At 44.4% G+C, this 18,430-nt stretch overlaps 1 protein-coding gene across 2 annotated transcripts; it reads left to right on the top strand.

Annotated features, from left to right (window-relative positions):
- Positions 1 to 722: 722 nt before the first annotated feature.
- Positions 723 to 16,821, top strand: RBAK (RB associated KRAB zinc finger). 2 transcript variants are annotated; one of them, XM_044936223.1, is made up of 8 exons: positions 723 to 1,377; positions 2,395 to 2,452; positions 7,797 to 7,923; positions 8,191 to 8,286; positions 8,452 to 15,074; positions 15,461 to 15,770; positions 15,899 to 16,038; positions 16,505 to 16,821. In XM_044936223.1, the coding sequence occupies exons 2-5, from the start codon at positions 2,438 to 2,440 to the stop codon at positions 10,353 to 10,355; spliced, it is 2,142 nt and encodes a 713-aa protein (XP_044792158.1). In that variant the 5' UTR covers positions 723 to 1,377; positions 2,395 to 2,437; the 3' UTR covers positions 10,356 to 15,074; positions 15,461 to 15,770; positions 15,899 to 16,038; positions 16,505 to 16,821. The 2 variants fall into 2 exon arrangements, with proteins under 2 accessions (XP_044792158.1, XP_006044351.3); XM_006044289.3 differs by having other exon boundaries at positions 15,461 to 15,815.
- Positions 16,822 to 18,430: the final 1,609 nt, after the last annotated feature.

Below are 18,430 nucleotides of genomic sequence, written 5' to 3'. Positions count from 1 at the left end.
TGCTCTCTCAATGCAAGAGGCCTGGGGTTTAATCCCCGGTCAGAGAACTAGATCCCACATGCTACAACTAAGTCTGCATACCACACCCAAGACTGAAAGTCCTGTGTGCTGCAACTAATACCCAGGGCAGCTGACTAAATATATATATATATTTTAATGGCTTGGAAAAGCTAGATTTCTTTATCCCTAGAAGGGAAAGGAAGGTATCCTAGGCTAATACTCTGTTATTGCTAAGCTCTGTTTATTAGTACTTTAATTAGATATCTCACAAACGATCAGAAGCAGACATGATAAACCCCGTTCTCTTATTTATCACAGTTGTCTGTCTGTGAACACTGATTCTAAGACTTGAAACACTCAAGGTAAGGAAAATATTATGGCTTTGTGGTAAAGAATCTGCCTGCCAATACAAGAGAGGTGGATTTAATTCCTGGGTTGGGGAAGACCCTCTGGAGGAGGAAATGGCAACCCACTCCAGTATTCTTGCCTGGAAAATTCGATGGACAGAGGAACCTGTCCCGCTACAGTCCATGGGGTCGCAAAGAGTCAGACACGATTGAACGACTGAGCACGCACAAGGAAAATATTAGGGCACCATGACATAAAAGGCAAGATGCCTGAAGAAGCGGTGACATTACAGACATTCCCTTAAATTAAAAGGAAATTTGATTCCCGCGTGCAAGAGGCCCATCTTCTCAACACAGCACCGCTTCACAACCTGATGAGGTGAAGACACTTAAGACGTTCCCTTAACTTCATGGGGCGTGGAGACTTCTGGGAAATAGAGTCCTGGTATTTGCTGGGTTCCCGAGGGCGGGCTCTGGCAGGCGGACTTCCGGCGTCCTCCTGCGCTGGAGCGTCTCGTCCGGCGTGCGTGTTCGCGCACGCGTACTGCCTCGGCGCCTCTGTCGCTTCCTGTCGCTGCCCGGGTCACCACTCACCCTCGTTCCCAGGCTCTGGCCTCCGGCAGGCGGGCATTCAGGGGTCTGCGGGGCTGGAACGCCGTCCGGCCGTGCCGGCATCCAGCGGGCGCGGGCTGTGCGCGCGAGGATTCTCGCGGGCCGGGCGGAGGCTGGAGCGGAGACCTTCAAGCTCGAGCCCCGGAGCCCTCGGGCTGGGTCGGAGAGGCCGGACAGGTGGCGGCGGCGGCTAAGGAGCGGCGGGGCTCGGGCCCGATCGTCTGCTGCGCACTGAACTGTGAAGCCCTGGGAGGGACGTTGGCCTGAGGGGAGCTTGTCCCGTAGGCCCAAAGCCATCTCCTCGCCCGCAGCGGCCTCGGGAGGCGGAGAGGAAGGACTCGGAGAGAAGAGCGCGCCGAAGCAGCAGCCCCCAGCCGGAGCCTGGGGAGCCCGGGGCCGGTCAGCGAGTCCCGACAAGGTAGGTGGTGCGTCTGCGGCCTCCAGGCGGCTGTTGATCCTGCCCCCCTCGGAGAGCAGGGCTTGGGGAGTCCGCTCCGGACCCCACGAGAAAGCGACTGAGAAGATTTGACCGCTTTGCGGGGGTCGAGGGGCCGGGCTAGAGGGCAGGGCCGGCTGCTCCCAGCCGGGGATTGGGCTTCCCTGGGGCTTGTGAGTTCTGGGTGTCCTAGGGCAGTGGGGGCCCCAGGCTTGGCCCGGACGTGCCGCGTCCACGCCTCTCTCCATCCCCGGCGCCCCTCCTCTTTCTCTCGCCTCCTGGCGATCCTGCACGTGTCTCTCAAGACTCATCAGTATTTGGTCCTGTAATCTAAGCCTCTGGTGACACGCCACGCCCCCCTCCTCCGCGGATTCTGCGTGGTGGACTCGCACCGTGTAGTTAGTGCGGGATGAGTCTTCGAGGCGTCTGTCCTGCTGCCTCAGTTGAGGGAGGAGGTGACCTTGGGCCTGAGAAGGGAGGTGATTTGTCCCAGGTCACTGGGTCTGCAGGTGGGATCGTTAGCAAGATCAGACTCCAGGGGCAAGTGCTCTGTCCGACTGTATTGCAGCTTTCCTAATTAAAAACAAACAAACAAAAACTCTTTACAGCGGTAACCAGGTTGAGTCAGATCATTTATAATGCCATGCCTTCATGCGCATTTATCCCACTTTTGAGAGCTTCACATTCCCCATTTCCATGGAATCTTTGATTTTAATCAGTTTAAAGAGACAACGGAGTAAACAGTGCCACAGGGAGGGTTTTTGGTGGGTTTTTTTGTTTGTTTTTTTGCACTTTTTATTTAATGCTGGCAAACTATTTGAAAAGTGAGTCTGTTTATATTCACCAGTGAGAGTAACCTGATGATGTTGGAGTTACAGGGGTTCAGATGTGTGTTTCTCCTGTAGGACCCCTTTAGCCTCTTCTGAATGTTTCCAGGAGGTTCCTGCCTAGGTAGGCCAGGTTACTCACGGCTTCAAGTAATTGCTTCCCTTCCTCTAGGTACACCGGTTCACAGTCTAGCTTTTTCCAAGAGCAGCAGAACATGAATGAATCCCAGGTGAGTTTTCCTATCTGTTTATATATACTCACACTTTGTTTTGTAATGCCTTTAAGGAAGTATATAAGGATCCACATTTTTAAAATGGGCGGGTAGAAATAAATAAAAGACACTGTCATGTAAAATACACGTTACAGGGACAGACTGGCATCTAGACTCTGTTTAATTCACATGTATAGTAGTATGATGCTTTAGGACTCCTGGAATCCAGCTGCAAATATGATCGATTTTATAGAAAAAGGAAAATACCATCCATCCCTTATGTGATTTGTGTTGACTACAAGGAGAAACCATTTCTTGGAGAATTTCATGTGCACATGTTAAGGGTGCCTGTTGTGCTCTCCGAGTGTTCCGTGAATATCGTTCACGTCGAGTTGTTAGTGTTGTGCAGGTATACTGCGTCCTCTCTGAGCTGCCAGTTTTCCCATCGACCATGAGCGAGGGCTGCTGAAATCTGTGGTTGTGGTTTCTCTGTTTGTCATTGCCATTCTGTCAGTTTTTGCTTCATGAATTTCATTAAAAGATGCCTAAACACTTAAGATTGTTATGTTCTCTTGATTAATTAGCCACTTTGTCATTGTTCAGTGACCTCCCATCCTGGTAAGAATGTATGCTGTGAAATGGAATCTCTGATATTTATAAAGCCAATCCAGTTTTCATTTGAGTCATGCGATGTGCAATATCTTATGCTGTCCTTTAACTTTTAACCTATTTGCATCTTTATATGCAAAATACAGCATTTGAAGACAGCATATAGTTGGGCCTTGTTTTTTATCCAATTTGACAATTAATTCCTATTAATTGGGGTGTTTAGGCAGTTTGCATATAATGTAAGTATCAATACAACCAGTTAGGTTATAGTCTGGTGTCGTTATTTTCTGTTCATGCCATCTTTGTCTTCCTTCCTTTGAGTTGACTTTTTAATGATTCCATTTTATACCCTTTGTTGGGTTGTTAGAACACTTGTTATTTTACTGGATACTTTAGGGTTTATAATATGTAACTTGATCATAGTTTATACTCAAGTTATATACTGTTTCACTTAGAGTATAAGAAGCTTCAGTTCCGTTTCTCCCATCTTGGTCTTTACACTGTTGTTGCATTTTATTTTTGCAGGTTGTACCAATCCCATAATACATTGTTATTTTTATTATCTTTTTAAAAGAGTTTTAAGTGACGAGAGAAAATGAATAGTTCCCATTTCTGGTGCATTGTTTTGATCCACATTTTTATCTGTTGTCATTTTCCTTCTGCCTGGGGGACTTTCTTTAATATCTCTTCTAGACCATACCATACTGTTAGTTGCTCAGTCATGTCCAACTCTAGGCGACCTCAGGGAATGTAGCTCACTGGGATCCTCTGTCCATGGAATTCTCCAGGCAACAATGCCAGAGGGGGTGGCCATTCCCTTCTTCAAGGGAACTTTCTGACCCAGGGATCAAATCCAGGTCTCCTGCATTGCAGGTGGACTCCTTACTGTCTGAACCACCAGGAAGCCCTGTATTTCTTCTAGTTGGTAATGAATTCTTTTAGCTCCTGTATGTCTGAAAATGTCTTTATTTTACCTTTCCTTTTAGAGGAATCATTGCTGCTATTGTTTTTTTCCTCCAGTACTTTAAATGTGTTCCTCCAGTGGCTTCTTGTTTATATGGTTTCCACCAGAAATCTGATGTTATCCTTATCTTTGTTCTTCTGTATATAAAATCTTTTTTTTCCCTCCTCCTCTTGCTGTGTTTATTCTCTTTATTACTGGTTTTTAGCCATTGGATTGTGACCATTTTATGCTTCACAGCCTGTCCAAGAACAAAGAGAATCATTCCATTCATTCTCTTTCAGGAATGTTTTTAAATTTTTCTAGTATAGATTTTGTACATTTCTGTTGCTATTGTAAACTGCATGTATGCCCAAATTACATCTTTTTCCTTTTTATGTAATGAGAGCTGTTGTTTTTATGTGTGTTAACTATAAATTCTGTTACCTAACGGAATTTCTCTTATTGATTTAGTTCCATTGTTGATTTTCTGAGTTTTCTAGGTATAATATATTATCTGTGAATAGAAATACTTTTACTGACCTTTTGTTAGGCCTGTAATTGTTTTCTCTCATTGGAGATGATGAGTGTTTTGCCTTGTTTCTAATCTTAGTATAATCTTAGTGGGAATGTGTCTATTGTTTCCCCATTAAATTAGTCCTGACTGTAGAACTCAGAGAACTGAAGCATAAATATGTGTTTATAAACTTAAAGTGTATACATGTGATTGTATGTGTATATATCACACATACTGTGCATGGTAGGGTATGAGTATATATATACACAGGGCTTCTCTAATGGCTCAGTGGTAAAGAACCTGCCTGCCAACTCAGGAGATTCGGGTTCAACATGAGTTGGGAAGATCCCCTGGAGAAGGAATTGGCAATCCACTCCAGTATTCTTGCCTGGAAATCCCATGGACAGAGGAGCTGGTGGGTTACAGTCCATGGGTTCACAAAAGACCCACACAACTTAGCAACTGAACACCACCACCACATACACATATTCATCTTAGTGAAGTATCCATCAATTCGTATTTTCTTGAGGGTCTTTTTTTTAAAAATTAGGATGCATTTGAATATTTTCAGAGGTCTTTTCAGCACCTTTGGAAATGTGACACTTTTCCTCTTAGCTGTATTACAATGGCAGATTGTATTAATGAATTTCCAAATATTAAACCAGACGATATGCTTAGAAAATGTCCCATTTAGTTAGTTATTTATTTATTTATTTTTGATTGCTCAGTCTTCTAACCCCTGCCACTTCTTGTCTTCTGAACTAAATTAACCCAGAAGATTTTTACTTCCTATGTGTGTGCTCAGTCAGGTCCAACTGTTTGAGCCCATTTGGACAGTAGCCCGCCAGGCTCCTCTGTCCATGGGATTTTTCAGGCAAGAAATATTGGAGTGGGCTATAGTTAAACTAGGGTAACTAGTGTTTTTTTTGTTTTTTTTTGTTTTTTTTTAATATTTAACTTTAGGATTTTTTTTTTCTAATCATAAAATTTTAGAAATCTTATCTGAATATTTCTTGATCTATATTTCCCCCAGTGTTGTTCTTTGCAGATTATATGGCCCCTTTTAAGGATGTTTTGTTTTATTTTGTTTGTTTATTTTTATGATCTTTGGTTCAGGAATCTCTGATGATTTTTCATTGTTCATCCTCTGTAATCTCTTTCTGAAAATGTTGGATCTGGCTTTCATACCTATGATTTATCTTTCATCATTCCAATTTCTTGTTTTCAGAGAAATTTTCTAAGTTATATATTCTGTGTCCCATTTGATAATCAAGCTTCTTACTTCAGGATTTTTTTTTAATTCCACAATCCAGTCTTCAATTTCTAAGTATCTCCAGTTGCTGTTCTCATTTTCTGGAAGCAATATTCTGCTTAATTTATTATAAAATATAAGTCAGTGTGAGTTGTTTTCCTTTATGAATTTGGTTTCATCATTGTTGAGTTGTTTATCCTGATGCTTATTTTTTATTTATATTGTTTTCCTCAGCTGATGATTCTTGATTTTTTTACAATTTCATCTTTTGAGAAAATAATTTCTAATCAGTGATGGCTCAGTGGTAAAGTATCTACCTACCAGTGCAGGAGACACAGGTTTGATCCCTGGATTATGAAGATCCCCTGGAAAGGAAATGGCAGCCTGTTCCAGTATTCTTGCCTGGGAAATCCCATGGACGCTGGAGCCTGGTGGGCTACAGTCCATGCGGTCCCAAAAGAGCTGGACACAACAACTAAACAGCAACAACAATGTGAACACACTTCACCAGTGACCACACCTCATTCCTCTTTCCTTCAGGGAGGGGGTGGCTGCAGAGCTGTGGAAGAGAGTGGGCGAGGGTGTGTCCTTAGGCATCACTGCGTTTTTTCCTCCACATTTTTTATCGTGGGAAAAATACACATAACAAAATTTAGTGTGGTGCCCGTCTCCACGTGCACAGGATCGTGGTCTTAAGGGCAGTCATGTTGTGCAGGCATCACCACTACCCATCTCCATCTGTTTCTCATCTTACAAAACTGAAACTCTGTACCCATTAAACACTGACTCCCCATTCCCCTTCCCCAGCCCCCGGCGATCAGCATTTTCTATTTCTAGGATTTTGACTACTCTAAGTAGGTCATGTAAGTGGAATTGTGCAGTATTTGTTCTTTTGTGACTGACTTATTTCACTCAGCATAATATCCTTAAAGGTCATCCATGTAGTACCATGCGTCAGAATTTCCTGCGTTTTTCAAGCTGGGTCACATTGCATTGTGTGTATTATCACATTTTGCTTAACCATTCATCCATCGATGGATGGTTATTTCTGTGTTTTAGCCTTTTTTTTTCCTCCCATGCTTTTAGCTTTTGTAAATAATGTTGCTATGAACCTGGGTGTACAGTATCTCTTCAAGGCCTTGCTTTTGTTTTTTTTTTTGGAGGGTGGAGACCCAGAAGTGGAATTGCTGAATTATGTGTTAATTCTGTTTTTCATTTTTGGGGGAACCACCATGCTGTTTTCCATAATAGCTGCACCATTTTACCTTCCCACTAACAATGCATAAAAGTTCCACTTTCACCACCTCTTATGAACTGTAGAGGATTCCCTAGATTCAGAGGATTCCCCCTGAACTCAGCTGAACCTGCAAAGCCTTGCTGCCAACATATATTAAAATGGTTCACTTCTCTCTTGGTAGACCACTCTCCACCTTGTATGTGTCACTCTAATGATACCTCAAGCAGTCATTCAAGCAACACATTTTATTGTTCCCAGAATGAGATGCTTCAGATATCATTTGAAGGCAGTAAAAAACTTAGCCAAGCAGATGGCTCCAAGTAACTGGTGAGAACAGAGGGGCCAGAGGATGAAAGCACTGAACCAGGATGGCTGACTGCTGGGCTGCACCAGCATGACGAGGTGGGAGGCAGAGGCCTTGCCCGTAGATGCCACTGAGGGGATGACAGGGAGTGGAATGCATGTGTTCACTGACCCAGGGCCTCCCAATGGGCTGTAAGCTTTTTTGAGCCAGAGTAGGGTTTCATCTTTCTTCATCCTTTGATAGAGAACTCAGATACTTTAAACACAAAGTTGGAACTCTTTTTTATTTCTTTTGGTTTGAGAGTTTTTTGAAAGTTTTGTTTTTTGGCACATTAAAGAACTCAAAGGTAGTGTGTTTCTAACATGGCTTGTTTTCCTCTCAACATCTGTTAACACAAATGAGGCTTTCACTCTTCACAGTTACCTTTCCCAGTGAGCTGGGTGAGCTCCTGTCCTTGTGTGTCAGGTCCATGTCACCCAGTTCCCATCATGGTGCCATTACAGGGGTCAGTATCGTTCAGGGATGTGGCTGTGGACTTCACCCAGGACGAGTGGCAGCAGCTAGACCCTGAGGAGAAGATGACCTACAGGGACGTGATGCTGGAGAACTACAGCCACCTTGTCTCTGTGGGTGAGGAGAACTGCTTTCTGAGTTGCTGCTCTACGGGGGCTTACAGTTTAAAGACTTGATGCTTGACTTTGAGGAAATCAATAAGACCATTTAATTCCTTTTGGGCACCAGTTAGAATAATTTGTATCTTTGCTTCTCCATTGAAAGGCTCTATTTTTGATTAAGTGCAAAAATAGACACTTTATTCTGCAGCTCCTGAGGCAGCAGCTTCTGTTTAGGGACCCAGAACCCAGCAGCTGGTCCATGTTGATTCTTTCTCATTCGCAGGGTATGACAGCACCAAACCCAATGTGATCATCAAGTTGGAGCAAGGAGAAGAGCCATGGGTAGTAGACAGCAAGTTCCTACAGCAGCAGCATTCAGGTGAGGTGGTGGGATGTGAGGTTTGGAAATGGTCACTTAGTTTTATGTGTGGAGATTGACCCGAAAGCTAGAGTCAAGCCTGCAGTAGCCCCTTGAGTACTGCTCTAACCCTATAATTTGGTGTGTTCAGATTCACAAGATTTGTTTAATTTTATTCTTTTTTAGAAAAAGTCTGGAAAGTTGGTGACCTGATAGAGAGAATCCAAGAAAATGAAGATGAATGTTCAAGGCAAGCTGTTTCTATCAACAGCAGAACCCTGACTGAGGAGAGAGAGGATGCGTTTGATAAAACATATAATGTGGAAACAAGTCTTGCTTCTTTAAATCTAACGTCTTATAATTGTATCTCATGTGGGAAGACTTTGGAATCTACTTCAGAATTAATTATTAGTGATGGAAGCTATGCAAGAAAGAAACCTGATGAGTGTAATGAATGTGGGAAAATGTATGGAGAGAAACTCAATGAATTTCATCAAAATGGAGAAGCCTGTTCTCAAAATGAAGAAAGTATTCAGAAAATTAGTATTTTAGAGAAACCCTTTGAATATAATGGATGCACAGAAGCCTTAGACAATGAAGCCGTTTTTATTACGCATAAGAGCCCTTATATGGGGGAGAAGTGCTATGAGTGGAATGATTCTAGACCAGACTTCATCCAGATGTCAAATTTTAATATATACCGGAGATCACAGATGGACTTGAAGCCCTTTGAATGCCGCGAGTGTGGAAAATCCTTCTGCAAAAAGTCAAAATTCATTATACATCAGAGGGCTCACACAGGAGAGAAACCTTACGCATGTAACGTATGTGGGAAATCCTTCAGCCAAAAAGGAACCCTCACCGTGCATCGGAGATCACATTTAGAGGAGAAACCATATAAGTGCAATGAATGCGGAAAAACCTTCTGTCAAAAGTTGCACCTCACACAACACCTGAGGACTCATTCAGGAGAGAAGCCCTATGAATGTAATGAGTGTGGGAAAACTTTCTGCCAAAAGACACATCTCACCCTACACCAGAGAAACCATTCAGGAGAAAGACCCTATCCATGTAGCGAATGCGGGAAATCCTTCTCCCGCAAGTCAGCTCTTAGCGACCACCAGAGAACCCACACAGGAGAGAAGCTTTACAAATGCAATGAATGCGGGAAATCCTACTACCGGAAATCCACCCTCATCACACACCAGAGAACACACACAGGAGAGAAGCCCTACCAGTGCAGTGAGTGTGGGAAGTTTTTCTCTCGGGTGTCATACCTCACTATCCATTACAGGAGTCACTTAGAAGAGAAGCCCTATGAATGTAATGAATGCGGAAAAACCTTCAACCTCAACTCAGCCTTTATCAGACATCGGAAAGTGCACACAGATGAGAAGCCCCACGAGTGCAGTGAGTGTGGGAAGCTCTCACACCTCACCAGCCTTCACACAACTCATCTAGGAGAGAAGCCCTATGAATGTAGTGAGTGTGGGAAAACCTTCCTTGAAAACTCAGCTTTCAATGGGCACCAGCCGCTTCCCACAGGGGAGAAGTCGTATGAATGTAACATATGCGGGAAGGTGTTCTCTGAGCTGTCGTACTACACCATACATTATAGGAGTCATTCGGAAGAGAAACCCTATGGGTGTAACGAGTGTGGGAAAACCTTCTCCCATAACTCGTCCCTCTTCCGACACCAGAGAGTCCACACAGGAGAGAAGCCTTACGAGTGTTACGAGTGTGGGAAGTTCTTCTCTCAGAAGTCGTATCTAACGATACATCACAGGATCCACTCGGGAGAGAAACCCTACGAATGTAGCAAGTGCGGGAAAGTCTTCTCTCGGATGTCAAACCTCACTGTGCACTACAGAAGCCATTCGGGAGAGAAGCCCTACGAATGTAATGAATGTGGGAAAGTCTTCTCTCAGAAGTCATACCTCACTGTGCATTACAGGACTCATTCAGGAGAGAAGCCGTATGAATGTAATGAGTGTGGGAAAAAATTCCACCACAGGTCAGCCTTCAACAGCCATCAGAGAATTCACAGGAGAGGGAACTTGAATGTACTTGACATGGGAAGTCTCCTCTGAAGTCAGTTCTCATTCTAGAAAATCCTCTGCACATAATGGATGTGGAAAGTCCAGCTGAGAATTAGATACCACTGTCTGAGGGTTCTTGTTTCTGAATGAGGAAAAGCGTTTAGGCATTGGGTTGATTCTAACCTGAATTTTCACAAAGACCAATCCCTAAAAACACAAGAAGCAAAGCTTTCAGCAATTCATTGGACAACTAGACAGTTTATACAAGAGTAAAACTCTATAAATATTTAATATTTATTTTGGATTCCAATTGTATTTACATATCAGGGAACCATACTGAGGCAAAATCTGTTGAAGCAATGAATGTGGAAAATACATTGTCTTGGCAGTTGTTACACTAAAAGCCATATTTCTGACATAAAATCTAATGTTTATAGAAACAGTATCAGAAGCTATCAGCTCTGAATAAACTTTCACTGCAGAAAATGAAGTTTTAAAATATTCTGGAGTTGATAATGAGGACTCGAGCATTAAATATGTACCTGGCAGTTTCTCTCACATTTCCAAAATGTGATTAATTCTATGCAACCCTATGCAAGTTTGGGTTTCAATAATTTGTGAAAAGGCAGTATTCTTATTTGATTATTAAGCTGGCAAAATATACTAATGTAGGCATATTGTTGAGGTGTTTTACAGGTACTAAATAGTAAAACTCATAATTTTCTATTTTGAGGCATTTTCAAGTGGGCTTTTAGTGAATACTTCATCAACAAAGAAGCCAGTGACTTTTGTACAGCTTCCAACTGCACTGGAGCAAAAAAGACTTAAAAATACTATTTTCATAAACCATGCATAGATCACTTGGAATCTAGTCTGTTTGGTGAAGGACAGCTATACTGCTCACACTCTATAAAATACACCCGTCTCTCCTGCCACTCATTTTTTAACCCACAGGTTTGAGTGTGCAGTTTGCCACTATGATGTAATCCAGAAATTCTGCCTGTGCTTTTATTTGATATGAATCTGGTGTCATTACTTTCTGTACTGACTTTTATTCCAGAATTTTTAAAACAAATTGATGCAACTTTCTAGCAGTCATTTTTGGTTGATTAATGCAGCGTCCCTTCTCCCCTCTTTACTCACTGGAAGAAGTTAGGTATCTACTATTACTTTACATGACACAGAGGGTGAATCCTGAGTGATTTAAACCAGTCATGATAATTTCATTCTGATTATTGGTAACTTGTTTATAGTGGTCACATGACTGAATCCTGGGCTAACATAACAGAGATGGTTCTGGAAAAAAGATAACAAAACAGTGATCAAATGGGTCTTACTCCAGGAATGTGAGGATACGTTAATTTAAAAAAAAAAATCACTGTAATTAATCATGTTGAAGAAAAGTAATCTAGTATGCAGGAGACTCATGAAATTAGCATCCATTTGTGTTCTTAACAAACCATGTATAGAAAATAACTTCCTTTATTGGATAAAGAATATCTTCTGCTACAACAAACAGCATATTGAATGGTGAAATATTGGAACTTTTCTCCCAAGATGATTTAAAAAAAAAAAAAAGACAGTGGTATCTGCTGTCCCTGGTTTTATTCACTATTGTGCAGAAAGATCTAGGCAGGGAAGCAAGGGAAGTGAAAGAAGGAAAAGGCATAAGGATTACAAATAAAACTTGTTTGCAGATGACATGCTTTTCGTACATGGAAAATTCTAGGGAATATTCAGGTAATTAAAATTGAGTAAATGAGCAGAATCCCTGCATACAAGGTCATTATGCAAAAATTGGTTTTTAATATACCAGCAACAAATATAAAATGAAAAGTTTAAAGCAATACCACTTACAGTAATAACAGAAATCCTTAAGTGCCTGAGGGGGGAAATTATATAACACTGTATTTTCAATAATTGGGTCCAGAAAAAAAAATTCCAGAAGATTCAGTGGGATATAACCTGTTAATTCTTTCCAGGACAGTCTTAACATATTATTGACTGGAGACTTATTAATGCCACAGGCTTTAGTTTCTGCAAAAATCCCCTGGTCAATGGTGTGTTAAAAAGATGTCAGTTTTCCGCAAATTAATTCATATATTCAATGAGATCCTAAAATGCTAGCATTTTTAAATGGAAATGCATTCTCAAATTCATGTGAAAAATTTAAAGACCAGTAACAGTCAAAGCTATCTTCTAGAACAGATAGAAATAGAGGACTTATAGTGCCAGCTATCAAGAGCTGTTAGAAAGCCATAGGAATTATGATCCTGTGGTATTGGCACAAAGATAAACAAATTGATCAGTGAAACTATAATAGAGATTCCAGAAAACCCGTACATAATTCAGTCACTTTTGGCAAAGGTGATAATGTGTTGTAATGTGGGGAAGGCTATTGTTTCCAATAAATGGTTTATTGATTAAATTTTATAATTTAATAGAAAATAGACCAGTTGAAATGCAGTCACATATGAAATGTAAACTAATAAACTTTGCAATTCAGATACCTGGCAGCAGAATCTAGTGTAGAAGAATGCATGGTAGATGATCAGATCGTATTTGGGACTTTGTGGGCGACACAGTTTCCTTTACGGCTGCTCAACATTGAACAGAGATGTCCCAGTAAGACTATTTGCAGACACTGGTGGAGGTCTGGATTTGGCCAGCAGGCTGTAGTTACTGACCCCTGATCTAAAATTAAAAGAACTACAGATCTACAAGAAAAAAGAAATGAGCGAAAGACTTGAACACCACAAAAGAGACTATCTGCACTGAGAATAAACACATGAAAAGGTATGTTACTTTTGCTAGTAATCTGGAGAAGTGAAGTGAAGTCGCTTCAGTTGTGTCCGACTCTTTGCAACCCCATGGACCGAAGCCTGCCAGGCTCCTACATCCATGGGATTTTTCAGGCAAGAATACTGGAGTGGGTTGCCATTTCCTTCAGGGGATCTTCCTGACCCAGGGATTGAACCTGGTTCTCCCTCATTGCAGGCAGACTCTACCATCTGGGTCACCAGGGTATTCCTAATGTGGAGAAGGCAGGTTTAAAACCCCATGTGGCACTGCTGCCCACCTCTGAAGTGGTTAAAATGAAAAGCATAAAAAAGCATCAAGCTCTGGCAAGGATGTAACAGAAACCCATCTACGCTGCTGGTGCTGTAGCCCACTGATAGAGCCATTTGGGAAAGCTGGCACTTGGAGCCAAACCTGTGTGTCTACCCTTTTAACCCAGGCCTAGCAGTCATGCATGCATGTGTCCATTGCACATGGAGGTGTCCACCAAAGGACGTGTCCTGGAATGTTCATGGCATAAAACTGAAAAACAACTCTGAAGGCACCTGTGCAATAGAACCTTAAATGTCAGTGGTGTTTCCACCAGAGAACACCATAAAGCAAAGAGAAAAATGAAAGTTGCTCAGTCATGTCCAACTCTTTGCAACCCCACGGACTATACAGTCCATGGAATTCTCCAGGCCAGAATACTGGAGTGGGTAGCCTTTCCCTTCTCCGGGGAGCAAGGAGAATGAGCAATAAGCACAGGTAATAACAGTTTCACATCTAATGCTGAGTGAAGGAATCCAGACACAAAAGCAAACAGACTATGATCCCATCCATATAAAGTATAAGAACAGGCAAAGCTTGTCTATGCAGTTAGAAATCAGGATAGCAGTCAGTTTCAGCAAAGGCTTGTGAGAAGGAGTATTTATCTGGTGCTGGTGATAATTGGTTTCTAAATCTGGGTGCTGACTATCTGAGTGTTCGGTGCACTCAAGATATGTGTGTTTTTCTGCATGTATATTACACTTCCATAAAACATTTTTAAAAGTCAAAGATGTCTACCATTTTTGTTGCTCAGCCCTTTAGCCGTATTTTTGTTGCTCAGCCCTTTAGCCATATTTTTGTAGATGTACATGAATATGCTGCATAACAGGAACTAAATGGTGGATTTTGCATAACTGTGCAGGAAATACTCTTAGTTTTAAGGGTCACTACTAAGATGTCCTACATTGTGACCTCAAAGCTTAGTATAATGTATATTTTCAGTAAATATTTGGAAAGGAACAGGGCTATTACATACATTGTCATGCTCCCCTTTGGCATATGTAAATGGGGTCTGGAACATATAAATAGGTCTGGACAACCTCTTCAATAAAGAACTGATGTGTGTAAGCCTTTCCAGTTTTCTCAGGTGAAATATTTTTTATATTTCTTAATTTGGGGTGCATCTTAACCATCTCCTTGTCACAGAGGTGGCCTTTCCTTGGGGTCAAATACAATAGTGAGTTTGACGTGATGAAAAATTTAAGTTTTCAGGTTATCCTTTCAATGAACGTAAAATACATGGTTAACTGTGCAAATGTTACTGAGTGAAGGATATAGTTAATTTAGACCTTGCAGCATAAAAGGTAAAAACCCTCAGCATGGGAAGTGGGGGAGGTTGGCTGGGAGTATGGCACAGCAATGAAGAATTAGGACATTAGATGGAGTGAGAGAGAAGTCGCTTGCCGTGTCCAACTCTTTGCAACCCTATAGGCTGTAGCCTACCAGGCTCCTCCATCCATGGGATTTTCCAGGCAAGAGTACTGGAGTGGGTTGCCATTTCCTTCTCCAGGGGCCCAGGGATCAAACCCAGGTCTTCCGCATTGCAGGATGGAGTGCGCTGTATATTATTTGTGCCTTGCTTGCTGGTGGAGGCGTGACCGAGTTAGGTGTGACCCTCACATTGGCTCACTGTTCACTCTGTCTCCTGGGCTCAAGCACTAGGTATGTGGTCAAGCTGGGTCACGCCCACCCCTTGCATCATAAGCCCACTTCCTATATTTACCCATGTTCAACTTGGAGCCCGTTAACTCCAGACTTTATCTCTAAATTCTCTTAAGTAGGTCAAAAGACCTTAAAGCAAGACCACTTACACCTGAGGGCAAAAATTTACCAGCATATCCTTATTCCATCCCAAATTATGTCCAGGTTTGTTGTCCAACCATCTGAGCCGTTTAGAGGGGACACATGGTACGTGGTGATAATGTCACAGGTTTCCCAAGTTAAGTTATATGAGGCCGTAAGGGAAAAAGATGACTCCCCAGTCACCACAGGTAATCAAGATAAAAAATAAACTCTGGTTCATATTGAATAACTCAAAACCCTTATAGTTCCTTCCAGACTGGTGAACGGCCATTGAATCGCTGACTTGTGAGCAAAGGCTGTGGAGTGGGAACAGAGACAGTACAGCTGTGCCTTCGAAGATGCAGTAACAGGAAACAGATTTAATCTCATGCTAAACAACCGAAAAATTGGACACTACAGAAGAAACCAGGGCTTCCGGAGTTGGGGCGTGGCTTTGCCCTGGGGGCGTGGCATTCGTAACAAGTTGGAGTTGGGCGTAACAGTTGAGGGGCGGGGCCAGTCGGGGGCATGGTCAGTGGAGCTCGGCCTGGGCTCAGAGGCTCACCGGCTCCACAGGTGAGAACCGCTCAGGCCTGTGGGCCGGAGAAGAGTGACAGATCTGTGAGTGAGGCGCCAGGCCCGTGGAAGCGGGGAGACAAAGGGCGGGGCGGGCCTCTGACCACCCACCCTTCGCCCCCTCCTAGCCGCCCCGCCTGCCCAGCCATGTGGTGCCCGCTGATCCTGCTGCTGCTGCTCCTCCCGGCTGCCCCCGGCCCCGCTGCCACTGCCGCTCCCATCCCGGAAACCAAAACCCAGGAGAGCCTGCAGCAGAGCCTCCTCCAAGGTCACAACAGCCTCTCATTGGGGGTTGGGGAGAGGAGGACAGGGAAGAGGGGCGGAGGCAGACAGCAAGGGTGGGAGCCAGAGGGACACCAAGAAGGGAAAGACATAGACATGACATACAGGGAGGGGGCCTGAGGGACAGAGGCGATTGGGCAGGACAGATGAGGGATAGGAATAAAGAGATGATGGGACAGAAAGAAGGTGGGACAGGGGGCAAGGACCGGTAAGAACAGGGGACAGGATGAGGGTGGACTGGTCCGGCCCTGAGAGTCAAGAGGATGGAGAGACACGGGGTGGCAGGGAGCTGGAAACAGGTCTGGAGGGGCATTGGAGATCCAACCCCACACCTGCTCCAAGCCTGGGGGATCTGCCTGTGGTTTCTCTCCAGGAACTGCACAGAGAACCAGGGCGCTGGCTGGGGAGGGCACCCTTCCAGCCACACCTGGAGCCTGCTTGTTCTTCCCCAGGTCCCCAAGCTGGAGAAAACAGAGGCCAGCGGGCAGTTGCAAACCACCTCCCTCACTTTGGCTGTCCTCCTGTGGCATGAGGTGGCTGCCACCGCGGTGCAGCCCTGAAGCCCAGGAGGCAGGACTGTGAGAAGCATCCAGGGTTATGGGGGGCACCTGGGGCTTCCCCCACCCCAGTGAACACCCCCCAAGACCCACTTCTGAGGCCCCCTTCCCCAGGCTCAGCATCAGGGGCTGGGCGTGGGCATCAGAGCACTGGCAGGCATGTACCCTCTCTTGCTTCTTTTTGGATTATTAAAATTGTTTTGAGGTTAAAGCGATGTGTTCATTGACAGCTCTGTTCTGTGTTCTGGGGTCCAGTGTGGGGGGCACAGGCCATGGGGCTGTCTGGGCCCTGTGGGCAGCAGGAGCCATAACTCCAGCTCTGGGGATAACCAACTATTGTCTGGAGAGACCCCCTACTCCATCCAAGCCGGAGCCGCTGGCCCATAGTGACATCTGCCTTCGGGTGGTCAGAGGGGGAATGCCTGAGCATCAGGAAAAGAGCCCGGGACGGAGCTGGAGGCCAGAAAGGGCAGAGAGCCTGGGGCTGGCAGAAGAAGGCAAGATGGGTGAATATAAAGTGGCCCAGCAAGGGTAGGGGTGTAGCTTGCACAGGTGGGGTGCACCAGGGGCCTGGAGTGACCATGCCTGATGGAGATCTCGGGCAGCAAGAAATGGATCCCAGGTGGAGCAGGGAAGCCTACAGGAGGTGGGATGGTTGCCGTGCCTGCAGACACTGAGTGTCAACAACTGACTCTGAATAAACCGAACCCTGATTGGTAATGCTTGCCAATTTTCTTTTCTTTTTTGGCTGGGCTGCATGGCATGCAGGATCTTCCCTGACCAGAGATCAAACCTGTGTCCCCTGTAGTAGTAGCACAGAGTCTTAACCACTGGACCACCAGGGAAGTCCTGCCAATTTTTACGGTGTAAATAATCCTACACTGGCCGATCTAAACATACCAATATGACCTGTACATTCTGCTTCTCAGAAAAGACAACTAACTCTGTCTTCCCCGTGAGCCTGCTTGTGCACACAATCAATGATTTTTAGGTCCCTGGCCAGTAGCTCTTCAATGCAGTTGGGCCTTCAGCGATCTCTGTATGTTTTTTTCACTAGAGCAGTACTTTTTGCTACCCATCAATTCCATTGACCATACTTGGGATGCATGATGCCCAGTTATCTGAGGAGGACAGGCCAAGGATGTTATTATTTTATTTCCAAAAGCGGGTTTCACCATCATGGGATATAAATTGAAATGTGAAAAAATTTTATGCTGTGGGCAGGACTCCTCTCTCCTTGTTTCCAGAAAGACCTCTCAGGAAGCACAAGATGTTTTCCCACCTCCTTTGCCCCCTGCTCACCTGGATTGGTAAAGAACCCGCCTGCCAATACAAGAGATTTAGGTTCAGTCCCTGGGTCGGGAAGATCCCCTGCAGGAGAGCATGGCAACCCACTCCAAGATTCCTGCCTGGAGAATCTCATGGACAGAGGAGCCTGGCGGGCTACAGACCATGGGGTTGCAAAGAGTCGGACACGACTGAGCACACACAGACATACACAGCTAGACTCATAGTATTTGTGAGTTTGAAGAAGCACTGAGTGCACTGAGCAGACCCGACCGGGTCTCTTCGGGGTCCCCTATTCTCGGGTCCTTCTTCCCCTCACAGAAGACATCTATCACTATGTCACCTGTGATTGGCACGCCTAGGCTCCAGAGCGGCTCGCCGATCACTCTGGGCAGGACTGCGAAGGATTCTCAGTGGAGAAATGAGCCCACGGGGGAAGGCGGGCTTCCTGGGGCGGAAACCACCGCGGTCCCCTGGGACCTGCGGGCAGCCCTGCCCTCTGGCGGCAGAACTCAGAACTGCACCGCCACCTCG

The sequence above is a fragment of the Bubalus bubalis genome, chromosome 24 (genome assembly GCF_019923935.1).
Source record: "Bubalus bubalis isolate 160015118507 breed Murrah chromosome 24, NDDB_SH_1, whole genome shotgun sequence".
Taxonomy (NCBI): domain Eukaryota; kingdom Metazoa; phylum Chordata; class Mammalia; order Artiodactyla; family Bovidae; genus Bubalus; species Bubalus bubalis.
Note: the sequence above shows the minus strand (reverse complement) of the source record. Positions and strands in the feature narration are given on the sequence as shown.